General features: G+C 35.8%; 2 protein-coding genes across 2 annotated transcripts in view; both read right to left on the bottom strand.

Annotated features, from left to right (window-relative positions):
- LOC134842621 (2-Hydroxyacid oxidase 1-like) overlaps window positions 1-8,092 on the bottom strand; it is a gene marked incomplete at its 3' end in the record, with an annotated part of 199,554 nt that extends 191,462 nt beyond the window's left edge. The window contains 1 exon segment of the mRNA XM_063859072.1: window positions 7,935-8,092.
- A 259-nt stretch (window positions 8,093-8,351) lies between these two features.
- The window catches only part of LOC134842643 (uncharacterized), a 235,608-nt gene continuing 223,067 nt past the window's right edge, over window positions 8,352-20,892 (bottom strand). The window contains exons 2-9 of the mRNA XM_063859083.1: window positions 19,900-20,057; window positions 19,612-19,742; window positions 19,385-19,536; window positions 18,988-19,157; window positions 12,898-13,092; window positions 11,842-12,073; window positions 11,518-11,724; window positions 8,352-10,129 (exon numbers count right to left, since the gene is read on the bottom strand). Of these exons, the coding sequence (XP_063715153.1) occupies window positions 9,410-10,129; window positions 11,518-11,724; window positions 11,842-12,073; window positions 12,898-13,092; window positions 18,988-19,157; window positions 19,385-19,536; window positions 19,612-19,742; window positions 19,900-20,033 (1,941 nt within the window). The 5' untranslated portion in view covers window positions 20,034-20,057 and the 3' untranslated portion in view covers window positions 8,352-9,409. The remainder of the gene's footprint in view (window positions 10,130-11,517; window positions 11,725-11,841; window positions 12,074-12,897; window positions 13,093-18,987; window positions 19,158-19,384; window positions 19,537-19,611; window positions 19,743-19,899; window positions 20,058-20,892) is intronic.

A 20,892-nucleotide genomic window follows, 5' to 3' on the forward strand; every position in this document is an offset into this window, starting at 1 on the left:
AATTTTTTGACGGAACTTCAAAACTTGAATACACTAGTATGCGATAGAACTTTTCGCACGCCCCTCGTCTATATCAGCAAGATTATACATTTCTTTTCAGTTATGGACGAACAAAAAGGACGAGCATTTACTGGGCATTTTTGAGCGGCAAAAACAGAAATTATTATTTGTATCTATTAGCTGTTCTATACACAAAACGTCTTGCTATCTTTAATGAACTATTAAAGCCCAAAAAAATTATTTCGGATTTTGAAACTGGATTTTTTTGTTGTCTTCGCCGGTTATTTTTTGAGGAGACAGTACATTTTGATTGCTATTTACATTATACTAAAGCCTTATATTAAAAAATAAACCTCTTGGTTTTACTGCACTCTACAAAAACGCATTTGCTATAATGTGGGATTTTTACATCTCAATGAAACCGAAAATCGCTTTATAGATCACATGTCATGCCTGTTTGTCCGAGGATTGAGTTTGCAATACCCGGAAACACCCGACTTTATCCACCACAACAAAAAGTTTGCATTTCAATTATCGGACCAAAACTGTGAAACACTTTTAGTTGACCGTAGAATTTACATACGACTAATATGTGTACATCTTGGCACTCGCCGTAGTCTCGTGACCATTTGGACAGTAGTTTATCTTCTAGTAAAGTTAATAAAAACTGACAAATTTTTTCTCCGAAAAATTCGGCGTGGAGAGAAGCCTCCGACTCAAAAACTCAAATGGCGGCAATCAAATGCCGAAATTCGACGGCTGCATAATTTTTACGAACCGCATTTTTCGATTGAATTTTTAATCTCAGATTTAATAGGACAATTTTTAAGACAACTCAAAAAAAATTTTAAGTAACGGCCGAAGTTCAAAAACTTGACTTTCGCCACTTTCTAACCTTCGAAATCCGTAAGTTGTTTCTGCTAAAAACAAGCATAGGCCAAAAAATTAGAAAAAAAAATCCAAAGTCGGGTTTCTCGATTGAAAATTTGAACTGAGAATTGGCATGGTGCTTTTCGAGTGGAGTGAAAAAATTCCAAAAAACGATCAGTTTCAAAACACTTGTTTGAACGCCATCACTTTTTTTAAAAACAAAGTGGGCGTGGCAAATTAATAAGGCAAGCTTCCAATAACCTGTAACCTGTTGTGTCGATGAAACCAATGATATCAGATTTGGCACAATACTTATCGAGAAAAGTCCAAAAAACGGTCAATAAATCAGAAAGGTGACATTTCCGAGAATCACAGCTTTTTGTGTGAAAAAATAGGACGTAGCAGCTTATGCAGAAGAGATTCACTCAACCTGTTATTTCGATCGAACCCAAAAACCCATGTTTGGCAGAATAGTTCTCCAGAAAAGTCAAAAAGGCTTTTGACTTTTCCAAGGACCATAATTTTTTCTATCACAACAATTTGAGCGTAGTCGCGTATGCAAAGGAGCTTCCCAGAATCCGCTCTTTGAACTGAGCCCAAAATCTCACAAATGAAAGGCTAATTTTTGGTAAAATTCATAAAACTTAGAAAAAAAACGTTCAAAAATCAAAAAATTGAATTTTCCGAGGGCGATAACTTTTAGTGTGGAAAAACTTTGTGAGTGGCCGCTGATGCAGGGAGGCTTCATAGTACCCTTTACATTAATTGAACCCACAACCTCAGCTTTACGAGAAAACGATAAAAAATTATGGGTCAATTATTACCCCACAGACATTTTCGGAGGCTTTAGACAAAGGGCTAAAGCAAAAAGGTACCAGGGGATTATGCAGCCACACAAGAATGCAGACGGTTTTTCAATGGATATCCCTTTTTGAAAATCGGTAGAAGGGTTTTTAACAAAAAAAAACTTTTTTATCAAAACATGATTAAATTCCAAAGCGTCTCAAAAAGAAACACAATCTCAAATTTTCAAAATAATTTTTCTTATCATGCAGGAATTCTAGGCAAACATGCAAAATAAAACATTTGAAACTCAAAATAGCAACTGAACAAAAGTTGCGAAGCGGAACAAGGCGACAATCTTTGAGCACACGCGAGTTGAGCCAAACCAAAAACTGATTTTGTAAAAAAAAAACTTTCGAAAATTTCAAGTCCCCCTGAAGTTTCAAGTCCCCCGGCAATAACTAGTACCCACTCAGTATTTAAATTTGAATTTTTATAAAATTGAGCTAGTCAGCTGCATGGTATTTTAACTGATTTTGTTGAACTAGTTGGTTGTTAATCCGAAAAAATTCTACGTTGCGATTTGATAACGCATGCTAATCTCAAGCATAAATAATCACGACAATTGGTCCAATATTACTCTGATTTGCGAGAAAAACGGACATATATATTTCGTCCCTTTATAATCTATACAAGCTAAGAAAAATACACATTGATGCGATTCTCGTCTAGTAACGCATACACAAGACTAAATAAGACTGTTCGTATATCACGGTGAAACCTTGAATGTTTGGACAGCACTTTAAGGCCAATTAAAGGTATTTTGATTGAAAATTTGATAAAATTATTTTAAAAAATTTTTAAAAACGTGTTTTTTTTACTATTGGTTTTGTACACACGCTATGTAAAACAAAGGAATATATTTAGCAACTTGTATTCTAAAAAAACATGACCGGATGACTTGCCTCAAATTAAATTGGGACAATTTAACCCGCCTTTTTCGCACGGTTGAAGAATGCAAAATATCGCGCATTAATTATCCAAAATTGGTCAAATTAGCGATTTTCAATCAACAATAACTTTACGACAAACGTTCAGAGGTTATTTTTTTTCTAACATTTGAGCTCCAGACAGCAATATCTTCCAGATGGTATAAAAGTTTCCCTCCAGATTGCTTAGTAAAAAAAGTCGGAAATACGCTGAACAAAAAAAAATCACACAGAATAAGTAATCTGCTTTTTCTTCATATGTCGGAACAATCAATTCCATCAAATCAATTTGGAATAATTACAGAAGCAATTAACTCGCCTTTTAATTATGCAATAAATGAAAACCGGCTCATAACTCACCTCATAGGCCAAAACGCACCTCATTGGCAGACCTGCAAAACATGATCACCAGGAGAACAAGTACAATAGCCAGAGTTTCTATCCTCAGCAGCAATTTAGGGAACTCATGAAATTTAGCGCCGATTTTGCAAAACTATAACTTAAATACCTATATTCAACTACAAATACAAAAAAATTGAACAGTGTTTCCACCAAACTGTTCACTTAAAAAAAATTTTATCGACGAATTGATCTTAGTTTTAGGAGTTATTTTTTTAGAAGTAATAGTTGCTAAAATAAGACACCAGAGAATATATTTTGTTCTAATACCCTTGTTGTAGAAAAATTAATAATAATTATAACAACAAACAGGCGAAGCGGAGCACATGAAACGAGCACACTTGCGATACAAAAAAAAACATTAAAAAAACAAATCGAAAAAAAAATTTAAAAAGTCGAAAAAAATTTTAATGTTGAAAAAAAAACTAGGTGAACTGAAAAATATTCCTATGTCTAGATTAAAAAAACAACTAGTGGACCCAGCTGAAACTGGAGGTACGTGTTTGATTTTGAATGGATTGGCTATACTGATGAGGCGCGAAAAAAATGATTTCACAAATTGGACTTTCTCTAAAAAAAATTTGATATATCAATTTTACCAAAAAGATAAGACTTCTCTTACAAAAAATTAAGGTGTCACTACTTCTGCAGGACCTATTAGCGCAACCAATTTTTCAATTGAAATTTTCATCTCAGGTTTGATTGGGTGGTTTTAAGAAAATTCATAAGTTTCTGCAAAACGGTCAGAAATTCTAAAAACGGTCAAAAGAACTTGCAAAATCCATAACTTTCTTCTGCAAACAAAAACATGTTGTAGCCACTTAAGTGGAAAAGTCTCCCAAAACCGGGTTACTCGATTGAGCACAACCTGAGAGAATTGGCACGGTAGTTTTCGCGTAAAGTCAAAAAGTTTCAAAAAAAAAACAGTCGAAGTTTCAAAACATCGACTTGTTGAAGGGAATAGCTTTTTTCTTAAGCAAAATGGGCATAGCCAATTATAAAGGTAGACTTCAACAAATTGTGGTTTTGATTAAACCTATGATATCAGATTTGGCAAGATAGTTGGCGAGAAAGTCCAAAAAACGGTCAACAATTTTAAAAATTTTCCGAGATTTATAGATTTTTTGAGTAAAAAATAAGACGTAGTCGCTTACGCCAAAGAAATTCACTCAACCTGTTTTTCGGTTGAACCCAAAATCTCAAATCTGTGAGGGTAGTTCTCGAGAAAAAAACCGTCAAAAAATCAAAACTTTTTAAAGGCCATTACTTTCAGAGAAAGAAAAATTTAAAAGTAGTCGCATGAGCAAAGGAGCTTCCCACAAACCGTTCTTTGAATTTATCCCACAATCTCAGATATGGCAGGGTAGTTCTCGGGAATATATATTTAAAAAGTTTCAGAAACGGTCAAAAAAATCAAAAGTTTGCTTTTTCCAAGAGTGATAACTGTTTGTTAGAGCCACTAATGCAGAAGAGCTTCCTACTACCCGTTAACTCCATCAAAAGCAGTATGTATTGCAAAAAAATATACTAACCAACATAATATGCGATGTAAATTATTGATATACAAACAAAAACTGCAAAACCTCTATGCCCCATGACTGTAATCCTAAAAAATATAGAACTTTTGTCATATGATGTTCAATTTGTCAAATGATGTTCATTTTCTCGAACCCAGGCCAAAAAACAATCAGTAACGCTAACAGAAACATTTACCGAGCGGCATTTAAGTTGACAATACTTAGGTACACAGCATTTGAGCCGGAAACGAAGTTTTTGTCACGCAAATTTTCGAGCTATGACGAAGGGTGGCGCATGATGACTGCGCAATACGCGACGGCATATCCGATATAAAACAAAGTTGAAGCCATTTAGTCGACTGAAAAAAAAACTTGCTTGAGTTGGTAAAATTACTTATTGCAAATAAACTTAATTCAAAGTGCAAGTTGGTTAAATCAAAACAGCAATGTGGAAATTGATCAGACAAAAAATATGCAGACAGTTTTCTAAATCACTTGCGCAGAAAACATTTTGATTTCCAACCCAATAAAGAAACAACGTCCAGTGATGACACAAGCTCTAGACCTTAGAAACTCAAGGCACCTGCTTCAGTAGTAGAGTAAACGGGACAAAGGCATAAAAGCTACTAAGGTTTCATAATACAGCCAGGTCAATTCTTACAGATTTGCAGAAGAAGCGTTTTTTTTGGATAAAAGTCTGATACCTTAAACTTTCAAAAAATGCTTTCAGGGATAATCAGCAAAACAGAATTATCTGTGCATAAAGCCAGAAACTCAAACAAAACATGCACTCAGTACAACCAGACACATCAAATTATCAAATTTCCAAACCCAAGTGATCTAGGATCCAGATAACTTTCTTGAATTTTGTGGCATTAAGTAGTGGTCTTATCACTTTGCAATGGCACAGCAACACGATCTCAACAATTTTCTTTTTAAAATTATGGTTATAATGATGACTATAAATTGAATACAGGGTTCTCCTTGAAACAGAGGGGCCAAATTTGTGAAAATTCTAACCTTCTAAACAAACCTTTAACAGTCAAAAACTGATTAACATTATCGCTTAATTCTTTCGAATTTTCGACACTTTTTTGACACAGAGGTGATAAAGAAGTCTCGATTGAAAACAACTGCGTGCCCATCTAAAACCAGATGTTTGTCTTTGAAATTGTATGAATTTGTTATACTGACGCGGACGAAATGACTGACTTCAAAATTGGACTTTGCCCAAAACCTTAGTTGTTTCTCTTCTAAAAAAAGGGTCAAAAAGTCACAAATATGAGTTTTCCGAGGACAATAAATTTTTTAAAAGAAGACTTGTGCGTAGCCGCTAGAGCAGGGGAGCTTCTTACAATCAGGTCTCTCTCCATAGAAACAAAAACTTCAGATTTGGGACGGAAGTTTTCGAGAAAAGTCAAAAACTTTCAAAACTTAAATTTCTCAAATACGTTCTGTTCATTGAACAAAAACTTCAAATTTAGAAAGGCAGTTTTTGAGAAAACAAAAAAAAATTAAAAATATGTGTCAAACATTCTGCCACAGACTTTTTCGAAGGCTGTAGACAGAAGGATAATGTAAAAAGAGACTGAGGGAGTAACCAAGCATACCGGAGAGTAAGCGGTCTAACCAAAGATGACCCCTTTTTTGAAAATCGGTAGACGTTTTTGACAAAATAAAACTAGATTTTTTGCAAAAAGTGAAAAAATTTTCCAAAGCGTCTCAAAAAATTACAAAACCCAATCCAATACATTTTCATAATAAGTTTTTATGAACCAAGAGTTCTGGGACAAACAAGCTAGGCAAGTCATTTGAAATCTTAATTAGCAGCGAAGCAAAACCTATGAAGTGGAAACAAAGCCGATAACCTGGGAGCAGACACCAGTTGAGAACAAAAGAAAGATTTCATTCAAAACTTTCAGTTTTTTTTATAAAAAAAAAATTTCAAGTCCCCTACAACTACAATTAACATAACTTGCAACTACCATAGTAGTTGCTTAGAGCACACGATTATCAGTATGTGTAAGAAAATTTCCTATTTCATACTTTCTGAAAAAAACAAGGTCTGACTGGGATTCAAACCACAGACCTTCGGTTGCAAATGCGATAGCATTACCTAAAGGCCAAGTGCAAAGGAACCTGTAAATTGTTGCAATTCTCTAAAAAAGCAAGATGAAAAGTTGCAAGAAAAATTTACAAGAAAAAAGCCAGTTCCCCACTACAAAACACTTGTTTTCGCAAGTGTAATAATCTCAACATTCAATTTGCTGGCCTAGAAAGTTCAAAATTCAAGAACAATTTATGGTTGTAACTTTCTTGATAAAGCTAACTCAATTTGAGAAAACTGGACCACTAGGTGATGTTTTGCTGTTCGATAGCGAAGTTTGCCTTCCTTTTAACAAAGGAAAATAACTGAAATCTAGTTGTTGGCTTTCTGCGCGAACATTAAATAGAAATCTAAAATCATATTGCGAAAAAAAGTTAATTTGAGCGTGAACTTTAAAATGAAACAACGAAAAAAAAATCATCACGACCTATATAAGAGTCTGAACAACGTTATTCAACTCCTAAAAACTGCTAATACTATGATTCAATAATGCCACCAAATCTAAGAAAACTAGTGCTAAAAGCTGAGTTGAGCGTCCGATCAGTAGACTGGGAATCTCACGTTCATCCATCTGTGACGCAGATGCTTAGCAATCGACAATCATTAGCCACAAATATAGCAAAGAAAAGATGCTATGAAATTTCTAATGCTACAGATCGACATTTTAGCAAAAATGCCACCAAATTAGCAGTTACATTGGCTAGTTAGGTTAGAAAAAAAGGTCATTCTAATACACTACGCTCGCTAGCTATCTATTCTAAATAAGGAATTCTGATTGCTGCTGATGAAACTTTTGGGTATGCGGTCCTTCTGACAAGAGGAAGTCCCCCTCTCAATACCTTTTTTAATGTTACCGGTAAGTGGCAATGCTACTTATGAGAATCAATGCAAATCTGAATCTGTCACCAGTTAAGCTATAAACCTCTTTCTCATGTTTTCACACTCAGTAGAAGATGGAAAAGCTGAAACTTTGCAGGAGCTGTAGGGTTCATCCGCTTTGACGAATTCGATTCATTTTAGTTCGGTCAAACCAACTTTTTGCGATTCTCTGGGGGCCTTGTTAAGTAAACCACAGTACATTTTTCCATTGCAGAGGCGATGCATCTCATGCTATTAATTACTCAATACCAAAAATCTTTGCAGCAAGAGGAAACTTGTTGAGCACTAATTTATGCGTTAGTTTTGAAAAAACGTTGAAAAAACGTTTGAAACTGTGCGTTTGCTTGGGTAATCACAAGGATGATTCCTCGTTCATTAGTCGAAGCTTACCTCCAGCTAATTTTTCTTAAGATTGGTTCTCTTCTTTTCAACAGGCTGTCTGGTTGCTGGCTTTCTGCGCGAGCATTAAAACAGGCACTTCTTCGATTCGCGGGAGAAAGCTGCGCGTATCAGAACAGAATCGGTAGTTTCAACTGATTTTAAACATTGGACCTTGAAGATAGCATGGACTTCAGTGACCAGAAAAAAAAACACATCACATTGCAACAACAAATTGGCAAGAGCGCGTATCGTAAATTAAGTTTCATGAGACCATTAATTTTTTAGAATTAGAATTTACAAAGTTTTCAGTTTTTAAGATGAGACACTCAAATTAAAAATAAGTTTTTTTTCTCAGCTGCCAGATTACTTGAGGCCTCTTTTTTTAGGAACTAAACATTTCTGATTGTTCAAAAGATGAGCAACAAAAAAATGAAAAGAGTAAATTGTTGAATTTGACAAGCGTAATTTTTAAAATTATTAACAAATATTTTGAAGAATTAGATTCATCAAATTTAGCATTGGCGACAGCAGATAAAGGTATGTAATGTAATAACTATTAAATTATGGGATCTCTTTAACTATCCCCCCTTTGGTACCTAGTAAAGAACTGCCACCCCTTTAAAGAAATAATTCAACGGTTAAGTATACCAGTAACGAATCTCCTCTCCCTTTGAATAGTTGAAGAGATCCAAATTATGTTGTTTTGTGCACAAACATGATGAGCACCAATTTGAGCCTAGCGACTATATTACTTATCACCAAAATGCTCACTCAATCAGGCGTCACTGTTAACTACTTACCATTTCAGCGCATGGATGAGAATTTGATTTAGAATCTGAAGGTGCGCATTTTTAATTATTTCGGGATAAGAATGAACGCATTCTTTTCAAAAACAGCTCCTAGCTCCTCAGGGACAAAATTTCTAGACTAATCATTTGCTGCACAAAAGCTTGTTGCCCTTAACTGGACATTTCTGATGAGAATGGCAAACTCAATTGAAAGGAAAAGCTAGAAAGAACTTCGAGGCGAAAGGAAACAAATGAAACAGTCTACTTCTTATTCTCGCGAGAATTACTCGATTAAATTTGGGCAGCTAAATGACACACTTCAAAACACCGCAAACAATCTTCTCAAACTTCACATCATTTCAAGACCCGTTTCAAGCACGAACTGAATAAACGTACATTTTTTACAATGAACAGACTGAAATAACAACCTTATCGTCTAATTCTTGAATAAAACAGACCGTTTCTTTGTCAGCATAATTTCAGTTTTTTAGAATATCTACTATTTCATATTTGGAATTGGGATAAATAACTCTAGTTTCATTTCCAAAAGGTAGATGCCACACTACTATTAATACTACTGTTATTATACTACGACTGCTATAAGTATCTAACCAATGTTCAAAACATCACAACTACATGTGCATCTACAGTAGTGTAATGCATTGAGCCGTCATCAAATCTCTAATCATATCAATATCACACACTAATTTCAAATATTTCCTCAGTGTTCAAGTCTATAGTTTTCGACTGTTCACTTGATGAGCTTCTGCTAGGGGGTTTGGGGGGATTCCGTGTCGGCATCTGGGCAGCCCCACCGGATGAAGTGGTTGTGGGGAGTTTCGCCTTGATTGGCCTATAAGATGATGTTTTTTGATTGTTTCCAGCAGCCATGTCACATGTTTGCATTGCATTTAGAAGTGATATTGACTTTGTGCAGGAGCCCAAGCCCGCTTGATTGACAGGCGACATCAGGTGAGCTTCATTGTTCAGATGATCTGCGGTCGACCATGCAGCTCCTGGCGACGGCTGTTTTCCGGTGTTCCCTATTTCAAACTCGAGATCCGACAGATCAGGGGCCAGCATGTCTCCGCTACTTGTGGCGTTATGGAATCCGCTCATTCTAGTGGTGGGCTTTGTGCCTACAGATACCATCTGATTCTGATTCCACTTCTGCTGTTGTTGCTGTCTCGTAACCCTCAGGTCGGGACTAGTGCTCTGGCGTTGATACATGGCGCTAGAGGGCGACTGAGCAAGTGTTGTTTTGTCACCTGTGTAGCTGATTGACGTAGGTTGTGTCTGCTGCTGCTGCCCTCCATTAGATGCCACTACATAGTGTGCATTCATATTGGGACTCTTGTCGCCACCGCTTCTCTGTAAGGCAGAATAGGTCTTCCTGTTTGAGGGGGAGGGAAACGCCTGAAATTATCTTTCATTTCGTATGAGAATACAAAGACGCTCCTGATGACAAGAGAGAGACATTTTGCGACCAGAAGGATCAAAAGCCATCAACTTTTCATTGCCATCTAATTTTCATCAGACCTTATTGAGATAGCGTTAATGAACATTAAAATTAGGAGTATAATATTACACAGAGACGAAGCTGCGCTACGCAAACACAACCCAGGAAAATGCGAAAAAGAGCTCTAAACAGGCACAACACAGTGAAATAAGGAAAATATTAAAAATACACCTTAAGAAAAGTTTTAGGGAGATTAAAAGAATTACGTTCTCAAATCTGCTCCACGAGCCACCAATTAAGCAGCTACGGCTTCTATCAAAATGCCAATTCTACGCAGCAAAAATTCGTCAAAAAAAACTATTTCAATGTTCCGGACTTGAATCTCCGACCAGTTGATTACTCACGTCGAAAACTTGACTTTTCCTATATCAATTAACTTTTCGCTACTAAAGCCTCTTATGCACGGAGGATGCCCCACCCTGATTTTTCGATTGATCCCTTGATATCAGACTTAATTAGCAGTTTTTGAGAACAGTGATGAAATTTCTAAAAAAGCGGTTAAAATTTCAAAAAATGGATTTGTCCCAAACCAAAATCAGCTTTTCGACAGCTAAGATTTACAAAATTGATTGTTTTTCTTGCGGCTAAAACTTTACCTCCAATTTGGCAGGGTGGTTTTTGAGAATTAGTTTTAAAATCAAAAAAATGTGTTTGTTTGAGGCCATTACTTTTTTTACTACCGATTTTAGGGAACAGCCGCTTGAAAAAGGGAGATCCCCATAATTTGTTTTTTTTTTATTCAGACCCTCATCTCAAATTTGTGTATTCAGTATTTGAGAAAATGAAAAATTTCAAAACAAATAGGCCAAAAATCCCTCAACTGAAAATTTCGAAGGCCGTAGAACGTGGGGTAAATTGAAAAGACTAGCGAAATAGGCAAGCACTAGAAGATCATCCAATTTTTTCATTCTTACCTGTTTTTTGAAGTTTGATACAATAGTTTTTGAGAAAAATTGAAATTTCTGCGAAAAGCGCACAAATTTATTCCAAAGCTTCGCCAAAAAAAAAACAAAAAAAAAGACACCAAATCCCATACATTTTCATTATACCTGTTTCTTTCAAACAGGACCTTACACGAGCCAAAAATAAAGCAGCAAAATATGCTTTTAAATTGCTTAGGCTTAAAAAGGCTTAAAAAAGATTAAACTGTTAAACTAAAATATAAAAGTGCCACCAAATGATCACTTTTATTTGCGACTTAGGTCAGAAAATTTTTTTTCGTAATAATACACTACTCTTCGCTTGTTTAAAGACGGGCGGTGGAGTATGACGACCGAGTACTAACAGTGGAATTTGAATTTGCAGTATTTGATATGGAGCTGAAGTTGTTTACTGTAGTATTCATTCCTCCGCCTCCTACTCCGTCCACAGTGTTCAAGTTCACAACAGTTTGCTGTCTGTCGCTGAACACCACGTGGCCACCCACAGACGTTGGAGTGGTCCTCTGGCTCCCATTGGCAGTGGCCATCGTTGCGGTCGCGGGAGGAGCAATCTAAAGTAAAGACCAAGACATAAAACTTTTTCATCAAAAAATGATCACAAGCTTGAGCTAATAAAGACTCAGAATCAACTCATAATTCACGCAAGCAATGCTTAAATTCATGCGTACTTGTCCGTTTTTGGACATGAACATTGAGTTCTGTTGATGCATCAGGTTGTTTTTGTTTGACTTTGCCAACACAGCCTGGTGATGTTTCTGATCTGGCATCAGTTGGATCTCGACGTTTGACAGACCCGTGGGCTCCCCCAACTGGATAGCCCCCTCTGCTGTCGCTCTCTTCTTCCATAACACATTCGCCTCCTTCAGCTGCTCTCGGTTGATGTAGGTGAACTCAGCATAACTAAAACATAGTTTTTACAATAGCGGAAATCTTACTGCATATATCCGATATGCTCCTCCTCCCTTCTGTCGCTAATACCACCAAACCACTTACCATACCAAGCTCAGCTTGATCAAATAGTGATCTAAACAAGTAGCTAGATAAGGTTAAACTGACGCTAGTTCAAAAGGGAATTAATTCCTGACACCGTCATTTCTATCATTCTGCGATTGAAAATTCGTGCTACCATTTGCAATACGAATTAGAGCTCAGATGCTAATAGACATGACATTACGACTCACTTAGTGTCTTTTTCCAGCGAAATAATTGACTTACTCAAAATAGACGATCCAACTTTTCATGAAGCTCGTACGAAAATATTAGTTTCAACTAAAGGCAAAGGCCATCCAATAAATGTGTCGCGAATTCATTGAGCCTTTATCTGCTGATTAATTGAACCTAGACTACATATATATGCAGGCAATCTACTATTTTCCCGAGGGAGCGGGACACTGTTAAGGACCTACTTCTGATCAATTGAATCTATCGCGAGCAAATTATTGAAAAAACAGTCTTAAATTGACACGTTTTAAGTAATTTTGACCTTCAGAAATTTTTTATGGCTAAACGACCATTAATAACGCCGTAAATAGCATAACCACGCCCTTTGTGTGGTTAATAGGCCAAGCCCCTAGGAGGAAATGGCTTCCGCCACCACGCCGCCCCATCTTCTACTGGGTAATGATTGGTTATAGGGGAATAAAATGCAGTGTATGTGTATGTGCATGTGAGCAAAATTTGGGCGGGGGGGGGGGGGGGGTTAAGGAGTTGTAATGATCAATTACCTAGGGTACTGTGGTCCACAGAGTACTGAGCAGCAGTTGGGCCAGCAGCCCATGTCGAAGGGGTTATGTCCGGCTGCGAACTTGCCGGTGACCTGTTCATTAGTTGTCCTCCCTGTGATTACCAAATAGATGTGGAAGCAAGTAAGACTAACGACCAGCGGGAAAGCAATCACCAACACGGCCAATATCACCCAGCTGCAAACAAAAAACAACACCAAATAATTTGAAAATGCAGCTGTTGAAAAACCTATATACTTTCGACTCCCTATGTTCAATGATTTGATAAAAACGTATATAAAAGTCAAACAAGAATAGCCGGTTACTAGGCAAGTAACACAGAATGTTCCGGCCATGGTCTTACAAAAGGAGCTGAACGAGAAACTAGCGATTAGTCATATTCGACAGTCATAGTAAAATAAGCAAATTAAAAAACAATTTTTGTAGAAAATTGACAAGAAAAACGATTTCATTTTTTAAATCGATATCATCTAAAATTAAATTTTAGGATACCTTCCTGTCTTCAAGGAGGATAGCCACAACATTTTCTGAAATTTGTAAAAACATAGCGAACAACAAAAGCTGCATAATTTTCAAAACTATCAAGTTTTTTTTAAAATTTTTCTGAGACCATTTGAATATATAAAACATTAAATATTAGAATGAGGCAAAAAGGAGCGTCGCAAAAGCTGCATAGACCTGAACATAACCAACAGACACTTGCAAAAAGTAAAAGAACAAGTAAACCGAAAAACCAAGTAAGTTGATTGAAAATTTTAAACATTTTTCGAATTTCGAAATTTGAAGAAAAAAAATCACGTTTAAGAAATCGCAAAATTTGAAAAACAAACAAATCACGCTAAAAACCACGTTTTGAATTTCAGATACTGTGATGATTGACACTTTTTTCATAAAGTTATCCAATTTAGAGAAAACTGGATCCGTTCGAAATTCAGAAAACCTACGTCCACTTTTGACACTATATGTTAAACACGTTTTTTGTGACCTTAACCCTTTAGCTATTCTGTAGTGAAATGTACCTTCATTTAACAAAGGCTAAGAAATAAACTTACAAAAAATCATTTCATAAAAGAAGTGAACTGAGCTTCAAAAAATCAAAAGCCAAACCGCGAAAAATCAAATACAAGGGCGAACAACTTTAAACACTTTTTTCTGAAAAAAAAATAATAGGACCTATATACCTGAAAAACTATCTAATTTTACTTTTTAATCTTAAAACATGACAGCTCGTATCAGGGCCGAACCCTGATTAGTCAAATTGCTTTTATAGCTCTTTATTCAAAAAAAGTAAAAACTTCAGAGAAATGTAGATTTTCTCTGAAGTTTTTACTTTTTTGCAAAGTGAAAAAAAAATCCAAAACGAAAAAATGAAATTTCAACAAACCGAGTGGTAAACATACAACTAACTTGAATATTGCGGAGGGGAGCGTAAATTTTTGTTTCCTTTGAAAAGACCCAAAATTAGGCCACTAAGCCAATAACAGAAGGCCAAATAATTTGGGCCGAAGAAAACTTTTAAGCGAAACTACAAATTGTAGGAGTAAACCCAATGCTAAAAAAAGCAACAGTTAAGAAAAATGTGCGCAGCAAAAAAAACGATTCAAAGAAGTGACAACTAAGCCGACAAAAGATAAGCAGACAAATAATTGACGGACAATTTTGTTTGAAGAATATTTCGTTTGAAAAACAGGTCCTGGTCAGATTCGAACTCAGGACCTTTGCCGTCACTGATATTTTCGTTAGCTCCACTCTAAATTGGCCGGGAACAATAAATTGAATACATTATGAACACAGGGGCAAAGCTACGCTTCGCAGAAACTAGCAAGAACAGGACAAAAAGAAGCTCTATAAAAATCATTAATAAACATTAGAAATAATCCTAGAATTAGTAACAACGCGAAATTCTTATTTACTTGAACGGAGGCATGCCTTTCTCCTTCAGTCGGATTCTAATCTCGTTTTTGAAATATAATCACTTTTCATATTCGGATTAACTTTTTATTTTCACTTGTGTGCTAAAAACACGCCGAGGTGGTCGGTGCAAAATTAACACAGAGGGAAAGCTGAGCTTCGCAAAGTTTGCAATAAAAAATGTTTAAATATGATTATAGGTAAATGAAAAGACAAATCAAGATTCAAGCAAAGGTAATAAAAACTTTCATAAATTTGTTATGATAAAAAAAAGCACCTTAGAAACTTTCGGAATGCCACAAGGGCCTTTCGGAAGGCTAGGAAGAAGTCGAACCTTCAAAAACGCCCTCTCTGTGGAAAGTAAGCCAACAAAAAAACAGACCGACGATAGCAAAAAAACACTGATTCCGACTGGAATTAAACTCCCGGGCTTTGTCGTCTCAAGCATTGAAGTTGCCATTGCACCAAAACCGAAGAGTACTCCTTGGTTTTCAAATTATACACAGAGTCTAAGCTACGCTTCGTAAACAGTAGTGAGATCCCGACAAAAAAGCAGCTCTATTAACGGCAAAAAAAATAAGCCTCAAATTAGTAAAAATTCAGCTTCGTCTCGGATCCGATCTGCAACCTGGAAATTATGAGTCTTTCGAACTAACCACTCAGCCACGGACGCTTAATAACTAACAAACACTAGCCACAAATAACAAGAGAACATACGCTATAATATTTCCAATGCTACAAAGAAATTTCCAAATACGTGAACATTTTTAAGAAACACTTTTATTTGCGAGCTAGGTTAGAAAAAAAAGAACGTTCGTACTACAACACAAGCGCTTGCAAGCAAGCTAGTGTAAACAAGACACCACTAGAGATGAGTCCAGAACTCTAGATGAACACTTTGAACAAGTTATTTACCGGGAAAAAAAACGTCTAGCATCGCAAGAGTAAATATGCAAGTATCGCTCATCCCAATGGTAAAAATTTAAATGATAGAATAAAATTTAAATAGAATAAAAATTTAAGCAGAGGCGAAACTGAGGTTTGCACCACTTGCAATGCAATACTCGAACAAAAATTGGTCAAAAAAGGCGAAAAACAAAAAAATTATAATAACACAAAAGAATGTGAAAATTCTTCATCGGAAAACTTAACATGCGGGAAAAAAAAACAAAAACGTCTGAGCAGAAACATTAAAAGCCGAAAAAAAAATTAAGAAAATTCGCAAAAATTCAGAACTACAAAAAATTGTTAAAGCTCATCTCATCCCCCTCAAAACTCAAATAGCAAACAAAAAAAGCTTTTGCTCATCAAGCGATGCAATATGGGACCATTAAGGCGATATTAAATATGCCGAAACCTATTATACCGAGAAAAAAAAGGAAAAATGAAGTTTTAACAAAGCGAGTTGGTAAAATTACAACCAACATCTAAAAAAACCGAATATGCCGTATATTTTAAATGCTAACATTCTCAAAACATCTCTGTTGCAAAAGAAAGGCCTAGGATGAATGTGTCCAGGATCCGAGTCCTGTGCCTAAAGTTATTTACGGGGGAAAAGTCTAGTACCCAATTGCAATACCCTTGCTTATCGCAAGGATAATAACATTCAAAACCTGGTCAACTGACAGTTGGGAAGGAGTAACGAATGCTAGTAAACAAAAAAGACTTTTAAAAATCTCAGGGAAAAAATAGATGCCCTTAAAGCTCTTTGAAAACTGGATCAACAGGTAAAGTTTTATTCCGCTCGAAATCTAAAAAATTAATTCCACTTTCGGAATTAGAAATTGTTCACGTTTTTTGCGCCATTTCCACGTTCGTATTTGGAGAGTGCTATTTATGTTAACTTTCAGCAGATGGAATTCATTTAAACTCAAAAAAAGCATATATATCTCAGTGCATTCATAAATGCATTAATATATATGAAGAATGCACATTTGTAGTTATTAGAGCATTTTAAGACTTTCTTTGAAAAAAAAATCACCAAGCCCTATATCAGAGTCTTCACTACGTTCATTCCTCTTAAAAATTTTGATGGATGTAATTGTTCGTTTTAAAACTACAGGTTTTCTTCCAAAAAAGAGCAATTTAAACTGACAAAACAAGAGTTATTTATTTTAAAAAACCGACCAAAGTAAATTAAAAAGATATATCAAGATTTGATAAAATTGAAAAGAGATTTAAAATTGAAAAGAGATTTAAAATTTAAATTTATCTGAAACTATTCAGCCCAGTTTTTCTCGATATCGAGATCTTCTTTGAATCTTTGTTTTACTAAATCGAATTACGACTAATAGGGTTTTTGTATGAATCCACATTTGACCCCCTACAAACTTTCCTGGAGATAGTAAAAAATGGAAGAAAAAAGTTAAGAAACGAACCCCACGCAATCGAGAGTGGTCAGCGCGAAACTACTTGGGAGACATTGGCCGTTAAAATTTTCAGAGAACAATTTTAGGTGAAGCAAACTGTCAGTCATAACACTATTTTTACACCGATGGGAAGCTGCACTTTGGAAGCAAAAATTAGAAACCGCAAAATTAACTATGAATTCAACAACAAAATGGGACAAGGAGAAAAGAAGAAGTATATTTAAGCCTTAAAATATTAAACTTTTGCTGTGTCGGAATCGATCATCCGACGTGTAGATTAGGAGTTTCACCTCCTCGCATCTGCTACAAGTTCGCTTGAAAACTGACTGACATAAGCTGACAAAAAAGCAGCTACAGTTGCTACGAAATTACCAATGCCATGCAAAAAATCAACCGAATTAAAATAAAACTGTTTAAAAACGCCGAAACTGAATCTCCGAGCTGTAAATTAGGAGTCCCACGTCCTCGCAACTGCGCCAAACACTTGGAAGCAATCCAAAACTAGCCACCAATAAAGCGACTACAGATATTACTAAACTGCCAATTCTTCGAAATATAACAAAATTGCCACCAAATGAGCACGTTTAATTGCGACTTCGTTTGGAGTAAGAAAAAGTTGCTTCAGAGTTTTACACTACGCTTCGAATGTATAATTAAAAATGAGCTGCTTCAAAAAGCGATGATCCCTAGTAAATGGAGGCGCCGAATCATGAAAAAAGAATACTAATAAACAAGTTTTTACAGGAAAAAACAATGTAGCCAATTTGACAAAATGTGCTTGTAGTATGAATCCAGATTATACATTGAAACACACCCAACAGACAGTTGAAAAAGAGTTAATGATCGCAAGAAAACTGAAAGAAATAACTGACTTGTTTTTGTTGGAAAACTTGAACTTTCGACAAAATGTTTGTATGTTCTTTGAATAACAAGAACAATTTATGATTGACGCTTTTTTGATAAATTCAACACAATTTGAGAAATCAACCAATAATCAAACTTTTTTTCCGCTGGGATTTCTGACAATTAACCTTCACTTTCGAAATTAGATGTCAATCACGTTTTTGGTGACCTTCAATTTTTTTAATGTTTTCCTTCTAGTGGTGCTTGCCTTCTTTTCAACAAACGAAATAAAACTGTCATGCTCGACTACAGTTGTCTTCGAAAAATGAAAAACAAAATCAAATTTTTAAAAGCTTTTCATTGCCAAGCGCTAAAAGAAGCTTTATAAAAAAGCTTTTCTGGAGTAAAACCAAATTTTCCAATGCCTAAGTAAAGACTTTTTTATTATAACTTTTAATCGCTTGATATACCCGCTCGTATTTAGAATACAAAGCAATAATTTTAAACCGTTTTTTTTTTCAACACAGTAAACTTAAAAAAATTTTAAATTTCGTTCGCATCACGACTGAAAGGGTTTAATATGATATATTCAGCCCATTATGATGATAACTTGCGGTACCTGACTTTATGTGTAAAAAACTAAAACACCCTTCGCCGGGGAACAAGAACATCAATTTGAGTGAGAACTAATTTTCAAACTTTTAGAAAACCTACATACGTGAAAAATCTTTTCGCTCTCTATCAAAAAAAGCCTGATCACTTATGGGACACAAACTAATGTCAATTCGAGCCTCACTTCTAGTAGCTCACTCTATTCAATTATTCGTATCAGTAACACCTCAAATTTAAACTGGCGGCAAACAATTGTATCATATTTTCTACCTTTGGGCGCAACCAACAAACATGCTATTAACCATTATGTGCCAATTAGATTTCAAATTGGACTGACCAAACAACAAACTGGAAATCCTTTCTGTCCCAGTTCTGCACCAGATAGAGAGTGATGAGAGTGGCTAGGGAGAGCATGTGGACTGTGAGGCCAGTGACGAAGCCAAAGAAATATCTGTAATTCCGGATGCCAATGCAGTTGTTCACCCACGGACAGTGGTGATCAAATTTCTGCAAAAGAAATACATTCAAGGAATGCTTTTATTTCAGTAAAAGTTAAAGCTCGAGATGCCAGGTATTCAGCAATTATTACAGTACATCGTCTGAAAGAAGTCAAGAAAACAACACAACTTCAATGAGGAAAAAACGAGAGAACACATCTGTTTCCATCGGAGAGCAAGTCGATAACATAAATCGCGAAAAACGACAATGAGTAAAATTCAGTAAATCTGACTCACCTCTACACAGTAATCACAGACAGAGCAATGTGAGCAACGTGGAGGGCGGTAGAAGGAACATGTCGAACACCATTTAACTTTGACGTTGAATGATCTGATTTCAATATTACGGGTAAGAGGGCCGTCATTCAAGTTATCTTCGGGTCCATTTGCTAATGAAACAAAATTAGGACGGCTAAATTATGCTAAAAAATAGATAGATTTTTAAACAGTGGAGAATTGCTTACATTTTTGAAAAAATCCCGGATCACTGAATGTAGCACATAGAAAATTGACGAACATAAAAATTGCTATTAGTCCTTGAGCAATTACGAGAACCTTCCAATATATTTCTCTCAGTACGAAGAAATGTGTAGCTCTAAAAAACACCTGAATTAGATTAATACTTGAAAAAGAATGTTTTTTCTTGTTAATTTATCTGACGCATACAGAATCAGACTACTGGGTTAAATTCTTGCTTGCGACGTTTATATCTAAAAACTTCCGCGATATCAAGAAAAATGTGAAAAACTAACATAAATACAAAATAGAGGGAGCTACAGAAGAGCATAAGAAATATTGCTGTAAAGACGGGTACGCGACGCTTTATCTTCTTCCAGCAGGATATTTTTTCTTCTTCGTCAGAGTCTGTAGTACTAGGAATTGCCATGACGAACACTTTTCATAAATGACCCTGAAAATTTATCGATGAAGTTGAGCTTGGTTCAGCCGTTTCATACCTACCCTTTACAGTTACTGGTATCCGGTTACGTTCCAACGGTCGAGTAAAATTTTTTATATTCATTGTCCTAAATAGGATACCAAATAACTATAGCCTAGTTTTTTTGGCTGGCAGCCAAAAATTATTCAAATACATCAGTGACCGATAAAAACAGCACTTATTTTCCAAAAACGTAAGCCAGAAGTGTCAAAATACTTAACGAAATGTTTGAGCAGAAGGCAGAGAGAAGCATAAAGCTAGAAATCCGCAACATCACTCATTGTGCAATTATTTAGTGCTGGGCCAACAAAAATAGGCACATTTTCGCAGAGCCTGCTAATAGGATTAAATAAATCGCTATGTGAGGATATAGGTAAATTGATTCAACGACAGTTATAATTCGCTGAAACTATACGACGCAGATGACGGAAGCGCTGCAAGGGATCTTAAGAGTAGTAGTAGTAGTCGGTCGGTCAGTCTTTAGAGCTCTTGGCTCAAAGGTTTGCACCCCACAGTTTTGGTCACTCATATTTTCTGTATCGGATTGCAATTGCCACATTTGCAGATGATTCTCCATGTGCATGAGTTTATTCCACTATAATGTTCAAAAAATTTCCAGTAGCTTTTTGTTAAAGCCGGCTTCGTCAGCTCGCTAATCTCGTAGTTTGCGTTCTTTGTAATGATGTTAAACAGTCTGCTAGATCTCTTCCAAAAGTTTTCATCGGCTTTTTTTCCTCTTTTTTTTCAATATATATTTTACTACCGCTGGTTTGTCTTGTATTGATGTCATTTCCAGGGTTGTTCTTTA

The sequence above is a fragment of the Symsagittifera roscoffensis genome, chromosome 1 (genome assembly GCF_963678635.1).
Source record: "Symsagittifera roscoffensis chromosome 1, txSymRosc1.1, whole genome shotgun sequence".
NCBI classification, from domain to species: domain Eukaryota; kingdom Metazoa; phylum Xenacoelomorpha; order Acoela; family Convolutidae; genus Symsagittifera; species Symsagittifera roscoffensis.